This window comes from Puma concolor, chromosome B2 (genome assembly GCF_028749965.1).
Source record: "Puma concolor isolate L17-30 chromosome B2, mPumCon1.1.hap2, whole genome shotgun sequence".
In the NCBI taxonomy this organism is placed as follows: Eukaryota; Metazoa; Chordata; class Mammalia; order Carnivora; family Felidae; genus Puma; species Puma concolor.
The window spans coordinates 48,137,425-48,165,367 of NC_141671.1; the positions used below are offsets into that span (position 1 = coordinate 48,137,425).

Genomic DNA, 27,943 nt, shown 5'->3' on the forward strand with positions numbered 1-27,943 from the left:
TAGAGCTTATCTATATCAATTTTTGGTAATGTTTCTCCTAATGCTGTCCATGGACTACTAGCATCAGATTTACTGGTGGGCTTGCTCAAAATCCATATTCTGAGTGCTATCCAACTCTATAAGAACAGAATTGCTGAGAGTAGGGTAAGACATTAATCATCAGGAGATTTTCATGTACATTAAAGTTAAGGTATTATATCCTACTTTTGGACATAGGGTTTGAAGAATGAAAGCTTCAAGAGGACAAGCAATTTGGCTTGTTCCCCCAGATGTCCCCATCACCTAGAATATTGGCTGACATTTCCCACACACTCAGTAATTAGTGGTTAAGTAAATGAACAGAAAAAAAACATGAACTTGTAGCCTTAAAACAGGAGTAACTGGAAATAGGAGGAAGCATTAAAACATGCTAGAATCCTGGCTCCACTGTTTATTGGTGCTTGACCTTGGACAAAACCTTAACCTTGTTCTCCAAAGTTCTCAAGGAGACTAGAGTAATAGTACTACTTGCTTAGTCTATCGTGAAGAATAAATGAATTTAAATATATAGAGTGCTTAGAACAATTCTTGTCTAAAACATTTAAAAACTTTGTCATTTAGCAGTAACCAGCCCAAGGTCAGGCATCTTTTCAGCCAGATCTGACCCAGGTTTTCTCACTCCTCCAACACTCATATACATATGAAAGACTTCATAAACAGCAGAAGGTCCTCTCTTTCCAAAATATCTCTTTAAGCACACCACTTGGTTCTTCAGATATGGGTAGAAATTTCCACCATCCCAGTCATTTTTACTTAAGTAGACAGGAAAACAGCGAGCACTTTCTAATAAAACAAGCACCTGTTACTAAGGATGGACTGGCAATCACAAACTGACCTCCCTTTCTCCATGAGCTAGTTTCCCCCATTAACCCTAGTCAAGGAAGAGGGTGTCAGCAGGTGGCCAATGAGAAGATTCCAAAAGTCTACCTAGAAATACATACTTTTTTTTTTTTTTCCTTCAGAACTTCAGATACATACATTTTTTTTTGAACCTCTGGGGTGAAAGAGAAAGGGAATGGAGGAGTAAAGGTATAGATTTAAACCATGATGAGGAGAGCCTGGGTGGCTTGGTTGGCTAAACCTCAGGCTCTTGATTTCAGCTCAGGTCATGATCTCACGGTTTGTGAATTCGAGCCTGCATCCTGCTCTGCACTGACAGTGCAGAGATTCCCTTTCTCGCTCTCTCTACCCCTCCCCATTTATACTCTCTCTCTCTCTCAAAACAAATAAATAAGCTTTAAAAAAAAAGACACCTTGATCTTTGTTCTACAAAAATAAAAAATACAAAAATGACGCAAACACCAAATTTTAAATCCTGAAGACGTTCATTTAGTGATGTTTTTGTTTTGTTTTTGTTCCATGCAAAGCACTAACCCCCTTCTCAGGATAAGCATCGATTATAGCCAAAATGAAGATAGAAGCGACCATTGTCCTGCAGATCCTGGCATCCCAAAAGAAGAACAACCCCACCAGAAGCCGCGTTCTCAAAGGCTTCAACTTTTCTAGCCTGATCCCTAGATCCACATTCAATAATGTTGGCAGCATGATGGGGATGGATTTGGAGTGGACACGAAACCGTTTTCACAGCATTTGATTAACTCAGATAATTAAAGCAAAACCAAAACAACCTTCCCTATTCCTTCACCTGGAGGCGTGTCGTTGGAAAGAAGAGGGCACCTCGTCGCGGGCACTTCAGGGGGGCGCTGTGCGAGGGTGTCTTTTGCGCCTCTGCCCTGTAGAAAAGCAGAAGGTGGGAACCAGAATACAACTGGGATGTAAGAAGGGGTAGAGAAGTACGAAAAAAGCAGCAGGGCTAGAGCCGAGGGTAAGAAGAAGAAAGAGAAGCGCCTGCGGGGACGTCAAGCTAGGCGGCCCCAGGTGGACGCGCCGGGAGTCGCCGAGCGGCAGGAGGCGGGGTCTGCACCCAGCTGGCCGTGGGCGGGGCGGGGAGAGCGGCCCCGGGACCACACCCAGCGCCCGCGCGGCCCGCGCTTTCCCCAGCTCAGCGGGAGTTTGCCGCGTGAACCGCTGAAACCGCCGACGGATGAATGAGCCTCCCACCGGGCTGGGGGGCCCCGGGGCTCCGGGGCCCCGCGGGCCTGAGAATCTCGCGGACGCTCCCCGCAGCCTGGGGCGCGCCGGGTCCTTTCCGCGAGACGTGGGGCGCGGGGCTCCCCTGGCTCCTGGCTCCCGGAATCCCGCGGCGACTGCGGGGGCGAGCGGAAGCCGGGGCGGCGCTCCCGAGAACCGCCCGGTGGCGGAGAACCTGGACTGTGAGCCCTGGGTCAGAGAGAAAGTGCTCTTTCTTCTGCACCCAGAGAGATGGTTGGGGACTCCAGGGGACCCTGCGCGGGAAGAAGCGGCCGGTGAGGAGGACTTCTTCCAGGCGGCCGGAGACGACCGGGAACCCAACTGCCCTTCCCTCTTTCCGGGAAAAAAGGGAATTTCTGGCAGCCGTGTAGACGCTCCGTTCGGAGCCCCGCCGCAGGACCCCGCAGCCCCGCCCAAGTCCGTGCTCGTGCGGATCGTGGACTATCAGGTAACAGAGGAAGTCCTGTGGACCGCCTGGACGCAGGGCCGCATGACCAGGCGCACGGAGGAGCACTCCATGACCGCGATCACGTTTCGCACCAACAGGGAATGAAGCCGGCTGTGGGGCGCCAGGCCCCCCGAGGACCCCGGGCTCTCTCCCCGTGGGGAGAGGCACCCCGCGTCCACTCTGCGGAGAGGTCACCTCGCGGTCCCCGAGGACTTGATTGCCGGAGGATGTGAAACAGGAAAGGAGAGCCTGAGGAATGTTGCGAGCAGGTGGTTGAGCAATAATCCTTAAAAGAAAAATTCTCTCCTGGGAACGCCAGCCTGTAGTTATCCAACGGGAAGACTTTTTAAAAGACTGGGGCAGCGCTTCTGGGAGGCGGATGTCACTCCATACAGAATGAAGAACAGTGAGCAACACAATACCTCCTTTGTGTCTTAAGTACTGTGACGGCCTGGGGACCTAAGTCATTGAGAAGAGGGGCAGGAAAGGTATTTTCAGATTGGTAAAATGTGAGCCTTTTGAAATAAGAAAATGCTTTTGTTAAGTCTCATTTTGCAATACATCTCAATTGATCTCTTTGCTGCCTCCGTGATCTAAGAACTAAAATCAGAAGTGCAGTTTGAGGTCTGCTCTCTAAAGGCGATGGGAGTAGATGAGGAGAGCGGCTTCTTTTAAAGCTGAAAAAGAAAGTAAAAAGAAATGGGAAAATTAAAGTAGCAAGTAAACAAAATATTTTCTTTTTACTTTCTTCTGATGTGCACATTTTTCTTTTTTATTTCATCAAGTGTTAGGGAAAAAAAACAAAACTAGGAAAAGAAGAGGGAGAACAGAAGACCCAGCTTTGAAGGTGAGATGCCATTTAAATGGGCTTTATACTCCAAAGTATTTAGTCTAGTAAAAATACTTTTTATCTGGTTGTTATTTATTTTAAAGTTTTAAATACGGTAGGTAAATCGGATCTCAAGGTAGATAATGTATAGTTTGCTTTACATGATTTGTGTATCTTACTCATGTCTTTAGCTCCTTATTAATAACATTTGTATGCAAGACTGGATTGCAAATGCGTCTCTCTTGATGTGTTGGAAAAGAAAAATTTTTTCTGGTGCTATTGAAATAACTCATTTTATTTGTTCCTCTTTTTTTTATTAAATACTGTTGTCATGAACTCCTTAGTAGTGTGGCCTGGTTTGGAGATCGGTGAGAAGCAAAGATGTACTACTGGACTTCAGCTGTGCTGAAGGAGTCTTTGGTTACTTCAAGAATGAACAAAACAAATGGGACTCCTGGCTTTTGAGGAGTAAACTGTTGAACAGTGCCCCCTACCTCATTCCTCCCTCTTTGCCCTTTATTTTCAATTTAGAGCTTGAAATGTCCTCAGATATCATCTGATCCTCTTGCCTCCTGGCAGACAAGATAGGTAAGATACATCCCTGTTTTACAGATGACCTAACCTAGGTATAGAGACCACGTGGCTTGGGTAGGTCACACAACTAGTAATTGCGTACACTTACTAAGTAGGTAAGAATACAATCTCCCTTCTAAAGGTTTGAGAATGGCCTTCAGAGGGACTTACTTGTAGGGAGTCAAAACATGACAGAGCATCCTGAGTTTTCTGACTCATGTTTATGGAAGGTGCTAGAATCACCTTGATGCCCCAGAGTCCTACAAGGTCTTTTGGCTGGAGGATCACCACTGGCAGTTCTTAGGACCATGAGACCCACACTGGAGAAAAGAATTTAGCACCTGACCTCATCTTGGTTCAAAGCTGCTTGGTAGATAGAAAGGGTAATATAAGCCCTGTAAAGTGAATTATCCTTTACTCCAACAAACTTGTCTGGCCCCTATGTGAGGTTAAATTTCTTTGGTAGACAGTTTTCAGGACTGAAAATTAATTTAATGAATTTGGTTGTGAGTCATTATATGCCCCAGATGACTGAACATTGAATTTATAGTCAGCAAGGAAAGCCTCCTCAACATTGACCAAAATGTCATTTTGTTGCCTTCTGTATGGAGACAAACTCTGAAGTTCAGCTTTTGGGTTCAAAACTGTCCCTTTTCTTACTGTGACTTTGGACAAGTGCTTAATCTCTATGTGCCTCTGTGTCCTTATTTATTAAGTAGGAATAATAAATAGCATCAACCTCATAATAAAGTGTTTTTTCCTGGGATTAAGTTAAATGAAGAAACCTTAGAATAATGCTTGGTACAGTAAAAAATGCTGAGTTAGCTGTTATTATTAGTGTTGTGATTGTTTAGTTCACTTTCATCCCAAGCATTCTTTAATAAGAAAAACAGCTGAAGGCATACAACACCAGGAATCCTGTGATCCAAACCAGTGATTTTTATTGACTCAGGCATTCCTGAAAGAAGAAACTTATCTCTGGTTTTTGCTTAAACTTATCTCAGGTACAACCTTAAATTTCTTAGAAATGACCTCCACATCTTGATTCAAAGGCCTAAGGTGCATCATGCTTGACAGAGTCTTTGAAGAGGTTTCAAGTCTGCTTAGTTCCCCTTGGTAGGAGTTTTGAATGCTTTCTTTAGGTGTCAGGTTAGTTTCCCCTTAGAGTTTTTTTTTTTTTCAACGTTTTTTTTTTTTATTTATTTATTTTTGGGACAGAGAGAGACAGAGCATGAATGGGGTAGGGGCAGAGAGAGAGGGAGACACAGAATCGGAAACAGGCTCCAGGCTCTGAGCCATCAGCCCAGAGCCCGACGCGGGGCGCGAACTCACGGACCGCGAGATCGTGACCTGGCTGAAGTCGGACGCTTAAACGACTGCGCCACCCAGGCGCCCCTCCCCTTAGAGTTTTAAATCTGATGCCCTATTGTCCCAGAGAAGCAGAATAGATACCCATTTTCATCTTACCTCTTTTCTGACACAAATGTATTTATTCAAGTCAGCTTAACTCTTTTAGTCCAAGTATGCTTAGGTTAATTTATCTCAAGTAAAAATTATTTTTATTTTTTTGAGAAACAGAGGCAGAGTGTGAGCAGGGTAGGGGCAGTGAGTGAGGGAGACAGACCGGAAGCAGGCTCAGGCTCTGAGCTGTCATCACAGATCCCAATGTGGAACTTGAACTTATGAACTGTGAGATCATGACCTGAGCCGAAGTCAGCCGCTTAACCAACTGAGCCACCCAGATGCCCCTAAAATAAAGGTTATTTTTAAAGCACTTGCCAGCCTTCTTGTTGACTGCCTACAATGCGCTTACAGATTTCCTAATTAAACCGAGGTCTCCCTGATATGAAGTAGTAAGTTGAAGCACTGTTGAATTAGCTGCACAGGTTTTCAATATCCAAACAGAACCCTTTTGAGTGAGGAGCCTGAGGAGTCTTTTCCCATTCACAGTGTCCTGGGAGTGAATCCAAAGTGAAATTTGAGCATTCTCAATACTAAGAAATCTCTGCGAATGGCTGGGTGTTGGCTGTTTGGTCTTACCACCACCTTGCTGGAAAATATGATCATCTATAATTGTCTCAGGTGGATGAATCATAGCAAGGACTTCCAGAAGCCCCGTGGCCACTCAAGTGACCATAGGCAAATATCACATAAGTTCCATCAGGCAAGTGTTGGCCTGTCTTAAAACCTTTGTCCCCATTAGGCAAGTGTTGTCCTCTCTTAAAACCTTCGTCTACATCCTTCACCAACTTTGAGATGCATTACATTTGACTTGCTGTTCTTATTCTTGTTGCTTATCACCAATACTTTATGTGCCTTTTTGCTTATAAAAAGGAGAAAGAAAGACAAATCTTCCTGTTAAAAGAAGTTATATTCATTGCAGAAAAGTTTGAGGAAATAGCTTGCAAGGAAAAAGAAAACTGGAGTAAAAGGAAACAAAAATTCACCCATGACCCCAAATCTGTTCATATCTCATACATTTCCAGTCTTGTTTTATTTACTTTATTTTTTATGTGTATATCCATACCTACAGACCTATACTTTTCTTGGCATAGGCAATTATAAAATCTGAGTATTGTCAATTACATAAACTAAGACATAGTGATGCTGTTCAGGGTGAACCAGAAGCATGGGCATCTCTAAGAATATTTTTTTTTAGACTTGGAGAATCTCGGGCCCCAGTCTAGATATTTAATCACAATTTGTATTCCCACAAGACCACTGGGTGGCTCACATTAAAGTTTGAGAAGTACTGATGTATATGCTGTATGTAGTTCTGTGTCCTACTTTGTCACAAAAACCAAAACGTTTTCATTTTCTCTATTCCCCATTAACAATTGTTAACAATGCCATGGAGATAACAGAGAATTTATTTTGTAGAATTTTTGTAGAATTACAAAATTTTGTAATTACAGAGGCATTTAGAGATTGCAAAAGAGTGAGGTATATATTGATTCGTGAATTGGCAAGGAGATCTCTAAAAATCTGTGGTTTTTTTTTAAAGAGTCATTAGTCTAGAGGTTTTCATAATGAAACATTGATTATTAGAGTTCAGAAATGCGGCTCTTTTATTACCTAAGAATGTGAGACAGTACTTAAAAAACCCCTTAAGGGAGGAAGGGCAGGAAGTCATTAAGGAAAACACAATTTCAACACTTCTACAGGCTGAGTCAGGTCTCCTGTTAATGAATTGCAAGGGGTTGGGGAGGAAGGTGGAGCCTGAATTTGAATCCACGAATCAGTGATTCAGATAAGAAAACAAAGGCCTTGACTCTTGAACACCCTGATTTGTTTAGAACTCTAGTGGGTACTTTGCTCTTTAATTAAGGAGGGCAAATCTTAGTAACTTCTCCAGATGAAGATAAGAGGTGACACAGTACTGTTTTCTTTGGAAAGAGTAAGAAGTTATAATCCGTTCTTAGGCACTGTTCTGCCAATAGTGACCAACAAAACGTTAGACTTGCTTGCTTTGAGGCTTGGAATTAACTTTAAATTCAAACTCAGATTTCAAAGTGTTAAGATGGAATGAATACTTTTGGGGAGACTGCAGCCTTTGCAAAACTGGACAGGCAGAGGTTCTTTATTTAGAGTTCGGTGTAGGAAAGGAATTAGCCTGCCTCACTTGGCACTGGGCAGGGAAGCAAAGGCAGGCAGGGCAGTGGGAATGCTTTACAGTAACCACGATGACCTTAATGTTACCCCCAGCTTGGCTAAACCAGACAGCTTGCTTTCTGAGTGTAAGCTTTTGACCTCCCTTTCCTTGGAGCATTTTCTTTAGAAAACTTGAAATTGTCACTTCTTTCTTTGCCTCTTTGGCATGTAAATCTCTCAACTTCGTGTCTGTTTTTACATCTGGGGAACATCTTTCTCAAGGACCTGGGAGCCATCTCTTGGAAATGTAATAAAAAAGATAGGGCTCCTAACTTCCAGTGTCTGGGAGAAGGTAAGAGCCTACCTTAATAAGTATCAATTAGCAAACAAGAGGGCCTAACTGAATTGACCACCCTCCTCTCAGTGCCCCCCCAGTACTTTTCCACTAACCTACCCCAGTGCTTAAAAACTCTCTCACCTTTTATTTCAAAGGAGTTGAGTTTAATTCAGTTCATCTTCTCGCTCCTATTGCAATAAATTCTTACAGTTATTTATAAGTGTTAAATAAATTCTTCCTTGCCTGTTCCATTCTGTCTGGTACAATTTTTCTTTGACAGTAGTGAAAAAAAGCTTCATATATGCTCGGATTGGAAACTATTAACATAGAGAAGGTGGAGGTGGGCTATCTAAAAAAAAACTTCTTTGGGACACCTGGATGGCTCAGTTGGCCACTGACTCTCGATATCTGCTCAGGTTGTGATTCACAGTTGTGAGAATGAGCTCTGAGTCTGGCCCCCACTCTGAGCCTGGAGCCCCCTTGGAATTTTTTCTCTTCTCTCTCTACTCCTCCCCTGCTTATTTTCTCTCTCTTACAAAATAAATAAGTAAACATTAAAAAAAATTATTTTTAGAGAGACTTCTTGTATGTTTGGCTTGGGGCTTTCTCTGGTGTATCCTGAGCTAGAAGGGTACCAAAAAAAAAAAAAAAAAAAAAAAAAGGAAGCTGGCAGTCACTGACCAAGTTCTGATCTTTCTGGGCTGATTGCTGCTGAGGCTGTGGTTCCCAAGCTATTTGCTTTACAAATTGTGGTCATAGTTCTACAACCAGATAAATAATATCAACATCATAAGGTTTGTTTTTTTTCCCCCAGGAGTAAGTTAAAAATACTTGGAACAACAATAATGCTTAATATTAGCTATTATAATAATATTATTATTATCTGTGTCATTATTACTGTTTAGTTCACTTTTTATCCTAACCCAGGCTTCAGTCTTTTATAACAGAAGAGAACACATACAACACAAGAAATCATATCAAAACCAAACCAGTGGCTTTTACTAAGATGCTTTTCTGTCTTTTTTCATATATTATCATACATGGCCTGGTCATTGTCCACTTTTATATTCAGTCTCTCATTAATTTTAGGACAATCTTGAAGACAGAATTAGACACCAGAAGACCTAGTCACAGAATTCTGGAAGGTCCAGTCACAGAATTCTTTTTTGGAGATAATCACATTATATTTATTTCTTAGAAACATCCAGAGTACAGCATTGCAAGTAGTTTCTTTATGGGGGTGAAATATGCTTTGGCATAGTTCAGCCCTGACTGTTGGGACCCAAAATGCTGTATAATGGATTAGTGCCTCCTTACTGAGGTAAGGGCTGTGTAAAGTCTACCTGGGCATGTGGATTTCCCAGTGGTCACTGAGATTGCTGGGTGCATAAGCCTGATCTTAAGCCTGGTTTGTTAGACAACCTTCCCGAGGCCCAAAACCCTGAATCTTAAAGCTGATTCTATACCCACTCTATTATCCTTAGGCACACGTCCAACTTCAAAAAAAAAAAAAAAAAATCTTACAACTTTGAAGTTGTTTCGAAAGTTTACTAGCTTTTTGGAAAAGTGGATATAATTGAATTCCCAAATTCAGCTTACTTGGGAGAAGGGTGGGGGAGTGTAATGGACACCAGATACTTTTTACGAAACCAAGACAGCTCTCAGCGAGGGCTTCTGTACACAATTTCTGTAAAGATTGGTTCTCTGACAGCTGGTTCTCATGGTTCTCTGTGTCTCAGAGAAGCCATGAGAGTACCTGTGGACTTTCAAGCCAGCCTCAGTATTAGTGCAGATCCCTGAGGTTATATGGGTCAGGCTCTGCAGTCCTTCTTTTCTTTCTTTCTTTTTTTTTTTTATTGTATAATTAGCATACAGTATTACACTAGGTTATGCAGTCTCCATCCCAACATAACTGAGTGGGAAAATGTGCAAATGTACAAGTGAAATAATTCTATAATCAAAATGTTGGAATGGAAGGGGGCACCTGGATGGCTCAGTTGGTTAAACGTACAAATCTTGATATCAGCTCAGGTCATGATATCACAGTTTGTGAGTTTGAGCCCCACATTGGACTCTGCTGACAGTGTGGAGCCTGGTAGGATTCTCTCTCTGCCCTCCCCTGCTCTCTCTCTCACTCTCAAAATAAATAAGTGAACTTAAAAACATGTTTGAGTGGAAGAAAGGAGATTCTGTGACCTGTAATTAATGACATGCCAAGGACTTGACCTGAGGAGCAAAACAAAAGCTGTGTGTCATCTTTAGAGCTGTTAAAACAGGGATAAACCTGAACTAAAAGTCTATCTGCTTTTTATCATCACCAAGTGTTTAGTGATAGAATACCCCTCTCTAAAAAAATTCTATTGTTGATCTAACTTCTAAAAAATTCCTGATTACTGCTTGAATTTGAATAATACAAGTGTAAGCTTGAAATTAACACATTAAAAGTTTTCTTTTTTTGTGTGAGGAAGATCATTTAAAGAACTCTTCAGTGTTGTCCCCCTAATATCTCTCTCACACATGCATGTGGAATCAACTACATGTATTCATTTCGAGAGTAAATTCCTAAGGGTTCTGAATACTTTCAACTCACTAGGAGTGCACGTTTTGTCTCCAACCCTTATATATTCCTGCATCTCAAGATTCAGTATAAACATTGACAGAGCAATTATAGTGATTAAGAAAATGAACGTGAGTTACTTCAGTTCTGACACTTCATGTGATATTATGTGTAAAATTTAAAATAAGAAAACAGTAAAATGTAATAGCTTTTGTTTGATAACTGCAAATTTAGTTCATACACAAACTATTTTACTGGACTCGGATAATGTATTTAACATTAAATTTATTTTTTATTCATTATTTTAAAACTAAAGAATGAATCAAGAAAATAAAACATTGCATGAGTGGTGTAATTTAGTAGTTCTGTTTCTTTTGCAGATACTTCAATTTTATTAAAGTTTACTTATTAGTTACTTGACAATTATTTACACAAAATATTAGACTAACCAAAGGATCAAAGTTCTTTGTTTTACTTTATGACTATTGCTAAACATTCTTTTCTCATGCTGTTTTTTTTAACTTTTTTATTTGTTTATTTTTTTAATATGAAATTTATTGTCAAATTGGTTTCCATACAATACCCAGTGCTCATCCCAACAAGGTGCCCTCCTCAATGCCCATCACCCACTTTCCCCTCCCTCCCACCCCTCATCAACCCTCAGTTTATTCTCAGGTTTTTTTGTTTTTTTTTTTTTTTAATGTTTATTTCGGAGACAGAGAGAGACAGAGCATGAGTGGGGAAGGGGCAGAGAGAGAGGGAGACACAGAATCCGAAGCAGGCTCCAGGCTCCTAGCTGTCAGCACAGAGCCCAACGCAGAGCTTGAACCCACAAACTGTGAGATCATGACCTGAGCCGAAGTCAGTCATGCAACCGACTGAGCCACCCAGGCACCCCAGTTTATCTCAGTTTTTAAGAGTCTCTTATGGTTTGCCTCCTTCCTTCTGGGTAACTTTTTTTTTTCCCCTTCCCCTCCCCCATGGTCTTCTGTTAAGTTTCTCAGGATCCACATATGAGTAAAAACATATGGTATCTTTCTCTGTATGACTTATTTCACTTAGCATAACACTCTCCAGTTCCATCCTCGTTGCTACAAAAGGCCATATTTCATTCTTTCGCATTGCCAAGTAGTATTCCATTGTATACATAAACCACAACTTCTTCATCCATCTATCAGTTGATGGACATTTAGGCTCTTTCCATAATTTTTGGCTATTGTTGAAAGTGCTGCTATAAACATTGGGGTACAAGTGCCCCTATGCATCAGTACTCCTGTATCCCTTGGGTCAATTCCCTGCAGTGCTATTGCTGGGTCATAGGGTAGATCTATTTTTAATTTTTTGAGGAACCTCCACACTGTTTTCCAGAGTGGCTGCACCAGTTTGCATTCCCACCAACAGTGCAAGAGGGTTCCCATTTCTCCACATCCTCTCCAGCATCTATAGTCTCCTGATTTGTTCATTTTGGCCACTCTGACTGGCATGAGGTGATATCTCAGGGTAATTTTGATTTGTATTTCCCTGATGAGGAGTGACGGTGAGCATCTTTTCATGTGCCTGTCGGCCATCTGGATGTCTTCTTTAGAGAAAAGTCTATTCATGTCTTCTGCCCATTTCTTCACTGGATTATTTGTTTTTCAGGTGTGGAGTTTGGTGAGTTCTTTATAGATTTTGGATACTAGCCCTTTGTCTGATATGTCATTTGCAGATATCTTTTCCCATTCCGTTGGTTGCCTTTTAGTTTTGTTGATTGTTTCCTTTGCAGTGCAGAAGCTTTTTATCTTGATGAGGTCCTAATAGTTTGTTTTTGCTTTTAATTCCCTTGCCTTTGGAGAAGTGTCAAGTAAGAAATTTCTGCAGCTGAGGTCAGAGAGGTTTTCTCCTGCTTTCTCCTCTAGGGTTTTGATGGTTTCCTCACATTCAGGTCCTTTATCCATTTTTTAGTTTATTTTTGTGAATGGTGTAAGAAAGTGGTCTAGTTTCATTCTTCTGCATGTTGCTGTCCAGTTCTCCCAACTCATGCTGGTTTTAAAAATTAACTTCTTTTTGGTGCCAGATTCACTAAGTATGCCACTGCCAACATGTGGTCATAAAGTCACAAACATGGGGGACTAAAGGGTTGGAATTAAAGCTCATATTTCCTGATCTCTAATCAAAATTGTGTCTTTTCCCTCTATGAGTGAAAGCAGTCCACAAATTAATTTTGACTTTGGATGGAGATTTAACATATATTATTGTACACCAGTTAGGTACTAAGTGTAATTCAGAAAATGCTGCTACTTCTTGAATGTGTTCAAACAATAAGTTAAAATTAACAGGTCCTATTTCTTTTGGCATTGATGGCTTTATTTAGTTCAACAAAGTCGGGGAACCTGAATATTCCCCATCTGACTCTTTCTAAAAGGACTCTGTGTACAGTGCTTCTTGGGGGATGACCAAGAAGGACGTAACATTCCTCTCAGTTTGACTAAGCTTTAGACCAGCTTTTTCCTGACTTTAGGTCCTGCCTTCCATTTTCTTAGGGCATTTACTTTAGAAAACTTTCACTTATCAATTCTTTCTCTGCCCTCTTTGAGTTGTAATTATTAAAAAAAAAAAAAAAAAAAAAGAGCCTCCTGCCAGATTTACAACCCAAGGATGTCTTTCTCAAGGACCTGGAACCCATCTCTTTGAAATGCAGTTATCAAGGAAGACAGCACCCCTGTCTCCAGTCCCCATGGGAGGGTAGAAGCCTGGCTTCAACGGATGCTGTTAGTTAGCAAACACTCATGGCCTAATCCTAGAGAAAAAAATGTGCAAGTTATAAAGTAAATCAGAGTAGGGGACACATGCCGTTGATCAGCCTCCACACTAAACATCACCTGTGCTCTTCTACTAGCTCACCAGGACACTTCAAAACTCTTCCCCGCCTTGTTTCAGCAGAGTTGAGTTCAGACTAAGTTCTGGCATCTTTTCTCTGTTGCAGTAGCCTTAAAGTCTTGCTTCATGGCATAACTTTATCCAGTGCCAGTTTTGCTCTGACAGGGATCAGGTAAGAGCAGGGGAGAACGATTTATGTTGATGATGGGGACATACATTTGACTTCATAAAAACTGAAGATGCTTTTTGTGTCTCGGGAACTGACGATGATTTTGTTATTCTGCAGCCGTGTCGCTTGCATGTGCCTTCACTGGGACTTCAGAGCACTGAACACAAGGGAGTGGGGTCTGCAAGTTCCAGTTATGTCAGAGCAGGAGAATTCGCTTTCTGAGCTCAGCAAACTGGCAGTACTCGTGAGCAATTATCTGCTGTTAATCCTCCCTTTTTGGTTATTCACAGAATGAAGCCAATGTCTTATGGTTAGTGTGCTCCTCACTCAAAAGTTGAATTTTCTTAGGGCCCCTGGGTGGCTCAGTTGGTTAAATGTCTGACTTCGGCTCAGGCCATGATCTCACAGCTTGTGAATTCAAGCCCTGCATCAGGCTCTGTGCCTGACAGCTCAGAGCCTAGAGCCTGCTTCAGATTCTGTGTCTCCCTCTCTCTCTGCCCGTGCACTGCTCATGCTCTGTCTCTCTCTCTCTCAAAAATAAATAAATATTAAAAAAAATTTTTTTAAGTTTAATTTTCTTCCTTGCAATTTTGAAGGTGTTCTTGGGCATTCTAGAACAAAGCATTATGTTGTTTTCCTGCGCAAACCAATTAAAACGGTTGATTGGTGATACTTAGATGTGTCCTATGCCCTGGAAGAAAAGGACAGATTTGACTTGAAAGACCTTAGAGCAGGAAGTGAAGGTTCTAGGTGCCAATGTTCTGTCTTAGAGAATGGCAGTAAGGTGGTTTCCACTACATTGATTAGCACAGGAACTCAGAACCTTCTGTGATAATGTGGCTGATGATTTAAATAAAGCTGAAGTGCTTGGCAGAATATCATGGCTGGCGAAATGCAGAAAAGGGAAGCTGGTACATCAAGAACTAGGACTGCGTCTTGTATTGAAGAGCCTAGGCTCAGAGCAGAACATATATCTTGTGAGGCATGAGTTGAGTGGTAAAGCCAATGTCCAGGGTTAGGTCCAGGTCTAGATGGGAGACCTTAGGGGATGGATGGACGGCGAACTTCTGCATGAGGCTGGTGAAGAACAGGAAAAGCTCCATCTTGGCCAGTGACTCACCAACGCACATCCGGACACCTGGAGAGATGGATATGGTGGAAGGTTATAAGATATATGAGCACAAAAATCTGAAACAATCTGGACAAAGACAAAAGCTGTCCATGTGTGATTTCTTCTACTTTAGAATGTGTGAATTAGTTGCTTAACCTCTTCTGAGCCTCATGGATTCTACCTAAGCCCTGGAAATACAAAATTAACTACATATGCTACCTACCTTATGAGCTCTCAAGAGGGAGATGGGCAGCTAAATAAACATTAACATTTCAATGTGAAAAATGCTACAGCAGGTAAAGCCAAGTGTGTCATGAGAACAGATAATAAAGGTACCCAATGTGATTTGAAGGGCCAGGGAGGACGACTCCTTTGTGTGAGAGCTTTGTATCTCAGCTCCTATGCAAAGGGTGAGACGAAGTCAGCCAGGAAAAGATGGGGTGAGATGTGGAAGGGGTTTTGATATATTTCAGGGCTGAAAAAACTTTGACTCTGACCAGAACATAGAGCATGAGTTAGGGAATATAAGGCCTGAGGCCAAAGGATAAGTAGACAGTAGGTCATGCTGAAGCATTTTAAGAACAGAGACTTGGTTGCTTTTGGAACATGACTTATTTGGGAAAATGTCAACTTATCTGAAAAGTGGAGTCAGTTAAAATTGAGGAAGGAAGTCTTCTGGGTAAGTTTTTTATTAAAGAAAAAAAACCAGGAGACTTAATATTTATATATATTTCTTAAGATGTATTGTGTTGAGAATGGTGCCTTTTTTTCTGGCTCAAATTTAATGAGTTTGTGGTTATATTATAGAACAAAGATGATATATTTGATTGAGATGTAGCATTATTACAAGTTTTTGCTTCTAGTCCTTCAGAAAGCCCAACCAAGTCTTTTCGTTCCTGCTTCCAGAGTCTATAAATCCTAAGCCTGATGCTTTGCTTTCCTGCCAGTAAAATGTTGTAGACAGTCCAGCTAGATTTCTCTTTTTAAAAAAAATATTTATTTATTTTTGAGAGAGAGAGACAGAGTATAAGCAGGGGAAGGGACAGAGAGAGAGGGAGACACAGAATCTGAAGCAGGCTCCAGGCTCTGAGCTGTCAGCACAGAGCCCGGCATGGGGCTCGAACTCATGAACCATGAGATCATGACCTGAGCTGGTCGGACGCTTAACCTACTGAGCCACGCACATGCCAGCTAGATTTCTTTTGTTGTTGTTTATTTATTTAATTTGGAAAATAACTCATAAGTATACTGAGTCACAAAAGACTTAGAAGTTCAGAGAAATATTTAAATGTAGATAATTTACAACACAGGGTAAAGTAGTACTTTGGTTTATATAGGACTTCCAGGAAACAGATTAACTCCACAAATGGGGTGGTGGGGGGTATTTTTTTCACTGTGCCTAGTAGCAAGGCAGGATTTTTAGGGGTGAAAGGCCATACACACTACTTCTGTCTAAAAATGTTTATTGAATAAAAGCTAACAGTTCAATCCACCAATGCATGTGCAATGTCAACAAGATACAGGTATTTAATTAAACTTGGCTGTGAGACTATTGTTCCCAAGAGGCTTCCTGCCCAGTAGGTGAGCCTAACAAGGAAACAGGTAAATCTAATACAGTGTCACAAGCTATGATAGGGTGTTGAGGGAGCCCATGGAAGGAACACCTAATCTAGCTTTTGGGATCAGATTTTCGCACCTGCCCACAATGAAAAGTATGATTGAGTGGTGTCATCTAAATGGGTATGTAATGCAACTTAGGGTGTGAATTATCTACCTAGGCTTATTCAGTTTCAAGGTTAAGAGTCTAGCTGCCCAACAAGACAAAGTATGTATCATTTTCGTTTGCTTTTAAGGATAGATCGGTGAAACCATAGCAAATGATCTTGTTTATCTTAAAAAGAAATGCTGTATGCAAAATTAGTTAAGAGTGATGGTGATCAAAGATCAAATGAGGCCTCCAGAGAGCAACATCTCTATCTCAATAAAGTAAGGAAGAAGTGATAAGAAAAGAACTGGGGAAGAGTGACTTCACCACAACTTAAAGGAAAATGAGGACTTAGCACTCAAAACTGGTTTTATGATATGTTTTCTTATTGTGATAGTTTTGTGATTATTATACTCTACAGATATTTCCATTTGTTTGTCTAGGATAAAAAAAAGAGTATCAATACTAGATTGTCCTAAAGCAGGAAAACACACACACACACACACACACACACACACACACACACACACAGTATATCTGGAGATGTTTAGAATTCCTGAGGCAAAATTGTTTGAAGATGAGCCTCTCTGCCAAATTCTGGACTATTACTGTTTGTCTCATAGTCCAAAGAAGCTTCCAGGTCCAGGTGTGTGAGAAACCACAGAGGACCTGGAGACAGTGTTGGTCAGTGTAAAAGTAATTGTTGTTTATGGAGAAAAGGGGGTTTTAAGGGGAGTAAAACTTCTGTTTAAACTTGAACATCAGTTTCTTCTCTCTAAACATAAACATCAGTAAATCCAAGGTCTGATAAAGGAGACGAGGAAAAAAACCTTTATGTTTGAGAAACTAATTGCTCCATCTCTCCACTTATAAAATGAGGGTTCAGAATTAGAAGTACGTAGTTGAAGAACCCTCCAGAGATTATTGTTTGTTTCCATGGCTTTTGTTTCCCCCCAAAATATAATGCAGGGAAGCGTTAAGAAAAATTGAGCTCACAACACTGTGAATTACACGTAGATTATTTTTCATTTCTGTTTACTCTGTTTCCAAATGTGGTATTATGTTTTTATTTAAATCAGGAGTCATTACTACATTTTCTTGTATATCATCCTGTGTGTGTGTGTGTGTGTGTGTGTGTGTGTGTGTGTAAAAAATTGGAGCATGCATTGTACTCTATCTCTCTTTGTATCCCTGAGTCATCAGTAGGTAAGGAAAGTCTATCCTTTGGGTGACTGCTGTTTACCTATCACTGAATGGGTATCTGGAGTGAATGCTAAGCTGTTGTTTAAGTAGAAAGGCACATGGTGACAAACTGCTTATGGTTTATAGTTTTTCTAAGATTCTTGTCCAGGAATGAAGAATTCATTTCAGGTTCTTAGGGATCCAGACAATTATAGAGTAAAGTTATTTAGTTCCTTGGATTCCAAAATGTACTCTTGTGGAAAGCTCTTCTCTCTTCCCTTTCCTAAGCCCTCTCCCTCCCTCTCCTACTCAAGAAATCCTAAGAGAGACATAGGTATTTACACATATTGAAGCAAAGCTTTTCTGGTTGGAGTGAAGTGAGTTGCACATTGTCACCTTGCTACACTTTCTCATGAGATTCTCAAGGCTCTACGCTAGCCTCAGCCGCATGGAATCTTCAAGGATTCCTTAAGAAAATACTATTCCAATGCCTAATGTCTTAACAGCCAATTTAAAGCCTAGGGAGGAAAGTCTCTTTCCACTTTCCCGTTTTTCTTATGTTTAGTGCCACATGGGAAAAAAAATGCAAAACCTAAGCACAATCCTCAGACAAGGCAGAATCTCTCCAGATTTTTTTAAACCACCTGTTTCAAAGTAGGAGACCTTACCCACTGAGAAGTGCATGAAAGCTTCTTTCTTGATAAACTTTCCAGTAGAACTGAGGAAATGCTCAGGATTAAATGTGTTGGGTTTTTCCCACTGTGTTTGATCACAAAGTACAGAGGTCAGCAAAGTGATGACCTCAGTGCCCTAGAAAGAGAAGGGTTATTAATGACAGAGATTAAATACCTTCCTAAGATGGTGGCTCTTTAAAGATGCATGAAGGTCTCGGCTGGCAATTTTTCAGAAACAGTGTGTTCTAGAAGGATAGGAGAGGAGGGAAAGTGGAGGGGCAGTGGGCGGAGTTTAAGATGGAGCGTGGAACATTCATTTACTCAACCAAGTTTTTGTTCTGTACCTACAAGACACGAGTCTTGGACTCAGTACTGGAAACAAATTCTTATGTAGTCCTGTGTTTGCTATGTGATAACGGCATGTTATTTAACTTTTGATATGTCCCAGTTTCTAAATTTATAGGAAGGGAGTTAAATAGTCCTCATGTGGTGACTGTGAGCCTTAAAACTGGGTGCAGTTCCTGGCAGGTTTGAGGCTCAGTGAAGTTTTGCTCTATTACCCCGAGGGACTGTGATAGTGAACAAATTTAACAGGTCCCTCAAAACAAACTCTTAAAAGTCAGCTACCCCCCTTCCACATCTTGCCACAGGCTATGAAACAACATAGGGCCATCAAAGAAAGGAAGTTTAATTGTGATACAGGAAAGAGTATTCTGAAAACTAAAAATAAAACAGGAATAAGAGGAAAAGCCTGTCCCTAAATTAAGGACAATGTTTACTGCTTCACCTTAATCATAGCCTCCTCTTTAAGAAAGTTTTGGAATACTATCATTGTGGTTAGCTGTTTTATCACATGAATCTGTATAGTTTTTGAGTCACAAAAAGCAAACAACTGCTTTAAAGTGTTTTATTTGGGGGCGCCTGGGTGGCTCAGTCGGTTAAGCATCCTACTTCGGCTTAGGTCATAATCTCAAAGTTTGTGAGTTCCAGCCCCACATCGGGCTCTCTGCTGTCAGCTCAGAGCCCACTTTGGATTCTCTCTCTCTCTCTCTCTCTCTCTCTCTCTCTCTCTCTCTCTCTCCTCTCTCTCTCTCTCTCTCTCTTCCTCTCCACCTCTCCTGATCATGCTCTCCCTCTCTCTCAAAAATAAATAAACATTAAAAAACTTTTTAAAAATAAAGTGTTTTGTTTTAAAACATTCTTGCTTTGTTTGTTTTTTATTTATAGTTACATGTACCTGGGCATTGTGGATTTTTTTCCTCCTTGTAACAACTATGCTAAATTATTTCCACTGGGGCTCAGTGAAACCAAGGGACTAACAGCCAGTAGTATGGGTAGGAGTGTTAGACACCCTGAAATCCTGCCATTATTATAGCTTCCTTGGTGGTCTCTTTTTCTCCTTTTTGACATTGGTTATATTTGTTTTCTCATGTCAGCCATTGTGGCCCCCGTGGATTCATGCAGGGATGGGCCCAGAAGCAGCAAGCAGATTTAGTTTTAAGGAAAAGAATTAGTGCCATGGGCATACCATGACCCTATGCCAATCCCTGCCTTCAGTGTACTTTTAGCAAAGATCTGTGCGTACTTCTTCAGGTTGCCAGTGGAAAGCACAAGAATGCATCTGGAAGTAGTAAGATTGAGAAGCAGAGGGTCTGGGGGGTGTTTCTGTGTAAGGGGGGAAGTGACGCTGGAGGGGCCCTGTGAGGTGAAAACAGTGCTCTAAGCAGAGGCACGCCTTTCCTCGGATCTGGCCCTTTTGCCCACCCACCTGGCTTAAGCCTTCTGATCCCCGATTTCTTCAGTTACCACATAAAAATAACTATCCTTATAAAATTGCACAGAGTAATTACCCCCTATTCTGTGTACTTACACACTGACACACTCAGTTACCTTTTGTTGGACGGGAGGGAGGGAGAGAGAGAGGAAAAAGGGAAAGGAGGGTGGGAAGGAAGAAAGGTAGGCCAAGATTGTCTTTGACAGTTCATTTCAGTGCTTCTGTGATTTTGAGCATTTGACATCCTTTCCCTCTCCCCTCATTTCCCCTTCTTAAACCCTTAACTCGGGACTGTAGTAATTTTTAAATAGAACATTTGTGGTGGTTGCATGAGGTAAGCTTGTGGACAGGGTATTAGCAAATCTCTGCACTTATGAAGGATCACCTCTGTGTATGGCATTTGAGTTCGATGTGTAATTCGAGGCTGGGCTGACCCCACAAGCTTGGTGATCTCATCACAGACCTTTTCTGGATAAAACGCGGAGTGATTTGAGTCTGGCGTGGGAGGGGATATTGGAACCATCTTCTCACGTTTCTTTCCTTGTGAAAATCAAACCCAGGTGCTCTTCGAGTTCTACCTGACTCATCTTTTCTCTGCACTGCTTCCACTCGAGGGCTCTATTCCCGAGGTTCCTCTGGGGACCGGCCTGGAGTGACACCTGCAGACCGTCTCAGGAAGCTTAGGAAGTGAAATCTAATTTCTTACGTCAAAAAGAAACTAAAGGTATACACTGTCCTCAAGGACATAAATTAAAGGTATCCAGTGTGGCCATAGAATTCTGCCTTTTCCAGTCCAAGAGATTTCTGAGTCCTTCCTTCAGGCAATGCTCTGAATCTTAGGAGATTTACTCTGGACCTCAGTATATCGCATCATGAGCAGAAGCTCCCAGTGCAGCGTGGAGGCTGTGGTCTCTGTACTAGCCACAAACGGATTACTAACAAGTGCCGCCAAATTTTCATCACTGAAATGGGCAATGGATGTGTCTTTTCTCCTGAAAGGCAAAAGGAATCATTAGTGATGAAATAATTTTATATTGGATGATCATAGTGAATAACCTAACATGAACTTAAAAAAGGAATGCATTGAATTGCATTCTTTCCTCGATACAGTGGAATTTTTTTATTATGAGGGTGCTGTGCAGAGTGTTTGAATAAAGCCTGGCCCTGATGTCCCCAATTTAATAATGATAAATAGTTCTAACAATGGGAGAGGCTGTTTGCCACTTGGAAATTAGTTTTTACTTGAGTGATTAGAATATGCCCAACACTTTCTTTTTTTTAAAAAAACTGCATTAAATACTCTTTCTTGTGTTAATCAACTGAAACATATTTTCAAGATTGCAATAAAAGGAATACTATACTAATTCTAAAAGCTAACATTTGGGATCTTGTATATGTCCTTTTTTTTTTTTCAGAGAGTGATGCAAAAAGCAGTGGAAAATATTTGAGAATGCAGAATGTACTAAATAGCATGTCTTGGAGTGTACAAATCTACCATGACGAACTTAATTGAATCCAGCTATCCTTCTTCTTTGAAAGAAATATTTTTCCTCCAGATGGTATTAATTAAACCAAATAATACACAATAGGCCTAGGTAACCCCTGAGCGAAACACCATGGTCTCCTGCTGTCTGACCAAAAAGACATCAGTGAAACTTCTTGGGTCATTTTTGTCAAATTTATGCTGACAATCTAGGAAATAACACTTTTATAATCATTATAAAAGCAAATAATTCATCTTGGTTTCTGAGTACTGTCTTATGACTTTTCAGGACGAGCCCCAAAACTGGAAACACACTGAAAAGCTGAAAGAACAAAAAACAACAGAGTAAGATAAATATACATATATAATACTTGCAATAATGGGAAGGCCCCATCATTTCTGAAAGCATTATAGAAATAGCATCTCATTTAGACTTCAAGTTTATCTCAACTAACTGGCAGACTGAATTGGACAACACAAATTCCTCATTGGAATTAAGTAACATGATGAATATTGGTATGGTTTATAGTAAGTTCTATGTACCCAGAGTATTTTGTATATTATGCTGGTGGTAATACATCTACTTAGAGGTTAGATGAGACATGAAAACAATATGGGCTTTCTGGTCAGAGCTATAAATCCAAAGGTTTTCTTGCAAACTCCTAGGTGATTCCAGGTCAAACTATTCTAGTTCTGCATAGCACACTCACTTTACCACTGTTTCTTTGCAGGATCAGAATAATTATTTTTGTAATTTATAATAGGCTTACTGTCCCATAGAGCAGTACCATGTAATTCTAATATTCTGTAATCCTTAAAAACTTTAGGGAGGACTTCATTGTTTGCTAAATTTGGTGGGTTTGTCAGTATATTCATGTGCTTGAGAGAAGCTCTATCGTATATTTCATCAAATTCTCTATAGGGCTTCTAACCACCCAAATGACCTAATAAATACCGTAGGTAAAAGGCATCCCTAAAATACATATAGTTGCCTGATCCAGTGTTCCCCTGAATCAGTACTTAGAGTAAATACGTATTTATAGTAACAGAACCTAAATTATTACAAAGTGAAATAATATTAACAGTTGTCAGTTGTGCTATTGGAAATGGGAACTATTTGACAAGGCTCTTTTCCTTACATTCTAGAAGACAGCAACTTCATCGCTCACAAGTATAACAAATTGGATTGTAGCATTTTTTTCTTAATTTTTTTTTCAACGTTTATTTATTTTTGGGACAGAGAGAGACAGAGCATGAACGGGGGAGGGGCAGAGAGAGAGGGAGACACAGAATCGGAAACAGGCTCCAGGTTCTGAGCCATCAGCCCAGAGCCGGACGCGGGGCTCGAACTCACGGACCGTGAGATCGTTACCTGGCTGAAGTCGGACGCTTAACCGACTGCGCCACCCAGGCGCCCCGGATTGTAGCATTATTGTGAACTTACATGGCTCAGAGTAAATATTAAAGTTTTAGTTAGTACTTTGTTTAGTACTTGATAGTTCCCCTTTGTTTAAATTCACTCTTGTAAGTGAATTCTACTGAGTGTTCCTTATTCATTCATGGCTTATCCCATAGTCCATGTATAAGTAGTGGTGTAGGTAAAACATGAATGGCCAAAATTGTAAAAATGTATTGAAGTCATATACTGAACTATTTATTGGTGTGATTCACAATCTGTGCATTATAAGTAAGATATTTGACACAGTAACGTGTGATTGGAGAATTATCAAATGTGTTAACCAAGCAGACTTGTGATATCTCTGTACTCAGAATGTTCTATAAAGTGTACATTTTTGAAATGGCAATTCTCTAACAAATACTGTTTCATGGTCTCTTGAACAATCTAGTGTACCTAAGAAGACTTGAAGTTGAAGAGGGAAGATACGGTTACCGCAATCCTAGGACCTCCAAAGAGCTTCACATTTTCATCAATCAAAGTTAAGTCTCAGGAATTGAGTGCCTTGTTAATCAAACCATTTTCCAAGCAACACTGACACAATGCCATTAACAACAGAAGCATCCATTACTGTTTTGCCTATAAGGGAATTCATTAATCAGAGTAGGAAAACACATACACAGTATTAAACCAGTTCTGGGCTGATTGTGACAAACTGTCAAGAAAAGATTTTATAGAGGAACAAAATTATTGGTGATCATGCCTTCTAAGAAGAAGTGACACTTGAATGGACCTTTAAAAATTTCCAGAATTTGATTAAAATATTGACACAAGCCAGAGACAAAAAGTGTCCCAAATTTCTAGAAGGAATAAAAGAAGGTAGATCCTGGAAGCAAGATCAGGGATCTTGAATGAACTGTTGTTACTCAATGTTGATTTTAAGAGATGTTAGTGGGAATTCCAAGAAAAAAAATGTTCCAAGGATTAGTAAGTGTGAAAACTGAATTAAATAAAATTAAACAGGTTTTTGGTGTTTTTCTCAGAGGCTTTAATATCCTAATAGGCACACCATGAACCAAAAGAGAGGCCTGTAATATGAGCATTTCTCAAATTCACTTCACTGACACTGCTTTTTTGCATAGAACATCTACTAATGTCTCAAAGAACAAGATTTTGGAGAACAATAGTGGGAGAAATGCCTTTTCAAAAAGTTGTTGAAACATTAAAATAGCTTAGTAGTATTTACTAGATGTCAATATTAGTCTACTAAAAATAAAGATGAAACCATTCCCATTTTTAGAGTTATTAAAGTACCATTAAAAAAGTTAATCTAATGATTTAAAGGGTTATTTAAAAAAATTTTTAAATGTTTATTTTTGAGAGAAAGAGAGACAGAAAGTGAGTGGGGGAGGGGAAGAGAGAGAGGGAAACACATAATCTGAAGCAGGCTCCAGTCTCTGAGCTTTCAGCACAGAGCCCGATGCAGGGCTGGAACCCACGAATGGTGATATTACAACCTGAGCCAAAGTTGGACGCTTAACTGACTGAGCCACTCAAGCACTCCTAAAGGGTTATTAAATTAGTGGAATGACATAAAAGTACAATAGTTGGATTTCATCAAGGCATTTAGCCAAGGCACATGTGAGCAAGATACAACAACTTTATCTAGGTGAAAATATGGTTCAGTATATTTATAACACTAGTGTTATTGTTTACATTCTTTTTAAGAAAATGATTATCTATTTTTGAGAGCAGGGAGTGGCAGAGAGAGGAAGACAGAGAATCTCAAGCAGGCCCCGTGCTCGAGGATATACATTCAGGATTGTTGGCTACAGAACTTGTGATCTTAACCCAAAGGAGGTTTAAGCAAAGAATGAGATGAGGGCTTCTAGTACCAGCTTTTTAAGGAAACTTGACTTTGGAAAATAACATTAGAATTGCAACTTTTGTGCACTGTTTGTGGGAATGTAAACTGCTGCAGTCACTATGGAAAACAGTAAGTCAGTTCCTCAAAAAATTAAAAATAGAAATATATTATGATTTGGGTATTTACCCAGAGAAAATGAAACACTAATTTAAAGGTATATGCACCCCTATGTTTATTGCAGCATTATTTACAATGGCCAAGAAATGGGAGCAACCCAAGTGTCCATCAATAGACAAAAGGATAAGGAAGATGTGGTATATCTATACAAAGGAATATTACTCAGCCATAAAAAAGAATGAGATCTTGCCATTTGCAATAACATGGAAGGACCTAGATGTTATTATGTTAAGTGAAATAAATTAAAGAAAAACAAATACCACATGATTTCACTTATATCTGGAATTTAAGAAACAAAACAAATGAGTAAAGGGGAGAAAGAGAGAGAGAGAGAGAAAGAGAGAGAGAGAGAGAGAGAGAGAGGCAAACCAAGAAACAGACTCTTAAATATAGAGAGCAAACTTGTATTACCAGAAGGGAAGTAGCTGGGGGATGGATGAAATAGATAAAGGGGATTAAGAGATACAAACTTCTAGTCATAAATAAATCACAGAGATGAAAAGTACAGCATAGGGGATATAGTCTATAATATTATAATAATGTTGTTTGGTGACAGATGATGTCTACAAAAAAAAAAAAAAAACACCTGGATTTAAAAAATAACATTAGGATTGTAACAGGAATTTCAGAAGGGTTCAATAATTTAGGAAGATGATATAGTTAAAATTATTATTATAGGAAAATAAAAATTAAAATAGGAATTTGAGGCTTGGAGGACAGAGTTCCTCAGGTGTGAACCACTATATATAAAGTGGATAAAGTGGATATGGTATGTTTCAAGCAAAGAACAAAAATTAGAAAGGTAAATTTTAAGAAAAAAATGTAGGCATAGGCTAGGGAGAAATGTAGAAAAGACATTTCATAGATGAAATTAACACAGAACAATAGTACAGAGGTCAAAGTGCGAAAAAATGAAGGTATAAATAGTAAAGGGACGAGGTTGGTTAATACATAAGCAAAAATAGGAATGTTAAGAAACAAATGGAGTTGGGTATATGGAATTAGATGAAGGATTTATTTAAAGAAGATCTTGGGATGCCTGGGTGGCTCAGTTGGTTAAGCATCCAACTTCAGCTCAGGTCATGATCTCATGGTTGGTGGGTTGAGCCCTGCGTTGGGCTCTGTGCTGGCAGCTCAGAGCCTGGAGCCTGCTTCGGATTCTGTGTCTCCCTTTCTCTCTGTCCCTCTCTCAAAAGTAAATAAACATGAAAAAAAGAAAAGAAAGAAGATCTCATTCTTCTGGGAAATTAACCTGTCATGTGACCGTTGAGTATCAGAAAAAGGGCCATAAAATAACATCAAAAGATCAGAAAAGCAAGTCCTATTGTTTGAGTTAATAATATGTCAGTTGCTCTGAGTCACATATCTGTAAAATTGAGATAAAAATATCCCTACTTTCCTCTGAGGGTGGTTATAAGGAATAAGTGATATCCTTGCAGTCCTTTGTAAAATACAAAGTACAATACAAATAAAAGATGATATGATGATGATGATGATGATGATGATGATGATGATGATGATGTTGTTGCACATGGAGGCAAAGCAATGATTTTCTCTTCATTATATCTCCCAGTTTGGTTTTCAAACTTAGAATTTACATAATATAGCAAAACTCAATTTCAATCATCTGCCCTTTAGAACTTAAAAATTGGAATTTATGGACTAATGAAAACTACGAATATTATATCTCCTTCCTTCCTTCCTTTCTTCCTACCTTCTTTCTTTTCTCCCTCCCTCCATCCCTTCATCCTCCCTTTCTACTATCTATTATCATCTATCTATCTATCTATCTATCTATCTACCTATCTATCTTATTCCACAATCAAGAACTGTAAAATATTTGAAGTGGAAATTAGAGAAATATGATCCAATACTTGGTCTAGCTCTGTAATTTTACAGACAAAGAAATAGAGACTAAATTCTTAAATAAATCCACACAGCTAATGACAGATAGTTCTGGGTCTCAACTGTTGAGACCATACTCTTGATTGTGTCTTTTGTACACTCTGTTTTGAATAAAAATTAAAATTTTGTAGAGTAAGACTATGATCATGATTCAGTTCCTTTATAATGAAATATGTAGGATATGGAATATGTATATAGAGTATGAAAAATGTAGATCAAAGTGGTTGCAATAAAGGACACAGATCATAAATATTTCAGGATAAAATACTATTAGAAATAATAGAAATATTATTCTATTGGATATTTGGATATTGGATATTTTTATATATCCAAATTTAAAACAAACTAAAAATTAAATTTAAAGTAGCTTGACTAACTTTGAATCCTGTCTAATTACTCCATTGCACATATATGAGCCAGTTATAAATATGTGCATGATAATAAACCTATCAGGGTAAGAATGATGTAGAAAATTATAAATAGGTATGAAATGAACATTTATTTTTCACCTCCAGCATGGTTTGATATGGCCTCTTCAGATTGAGAATATATAGATTTCCAATAAGTGGCAAAGGTCCAGGTCCTGGAGGAAAATGTTGCTTGGAAGCTTTAGTCATGAAGATTTTCATATTTAAAATAAAAATAAGAATCACACTCAGAATTGGAAGTATGACTGAAGAGTCAAACTGACTCATTATCTTTAAGTAGCGGTAATTATCAAAATCATAGAAATCTTTGTGATTGCAACCAGGCAGAATCAGCAACTTCCAATGCAGATCAAAAACATGAAGGCATTGCTTATAATATTTTCCCTGTCTTATAGTCAACCATCTATTTTATAATTAAAATGAATTCAGTTCTACATGGTGTGCTTGCTTTACTTGAGCCCCTTCCCCCTTCTCTCTTTTCACTTCTCGGGTCAATCCGTTTTATCCAATAAAGCCTGGGAGAGGGATTTTCTCTTCATGTAAACCAATGATTATTCTTGAAATTTCAGGGAAATACAATATGTTTAATCCTCAGTGTGAAATCTACACTTTCACAAGAAAAAGAATTGTATTGTTTGCTAAGTTACCCCATTATCTCTGTGTGGTTGTTCAAATAAGTGTCATGCCAAGAATTTCAAGGTACTTATACAATGCTAAGTTCTTATTCTTTCACTCTCCTAAAAAAGTT

The 27,943-nt window shown here is 39.6% G+C and overlaps 1 protein-coding gene across 2 annotated transcripts; it reads left to right on the forward strand.

Annotated features, from left to right (window-relative positions):
* Nucleotides 1–2,014: 2,014 nt before the first annotated feature.
* On the forward strand, nucleotides 2,015–23,842 carry CB2H6orf141 (chromosome B2 C6orf141 homolog). 2 transcript variants are annotated; one of them, XM_086707046.1, is made up of 2 exons: nucleotides 2,015–3,425; nucleotides 23,270–23,842. In XM_086707046.1, exon 1 carries the CDS (start codon nucleotides 2,084–2,086, stop codon nucleotides 2,681–2,683), a length of 600 nt encoding a protein of 199 aa, XP_086563172.1. In that variant the 5' UTR covers nucleotides 2,015–2,083; the 3' UTR covers nucleotides 2,684–3,425; nucleotides 23,270–23,842. The 2 variants fall into 2 exon arrangements, 1 of the variants encoding a protein (XP_086563172.1); XR_015251283.1 differs by lacking the exon at nucleotides 2,015–3,425 and adding an exon at nucleotides 20,051–20,663.
* The last annotated feature ends 4,101 nt before the right edge of the window (nucleotides 23,843–27,943 follow it).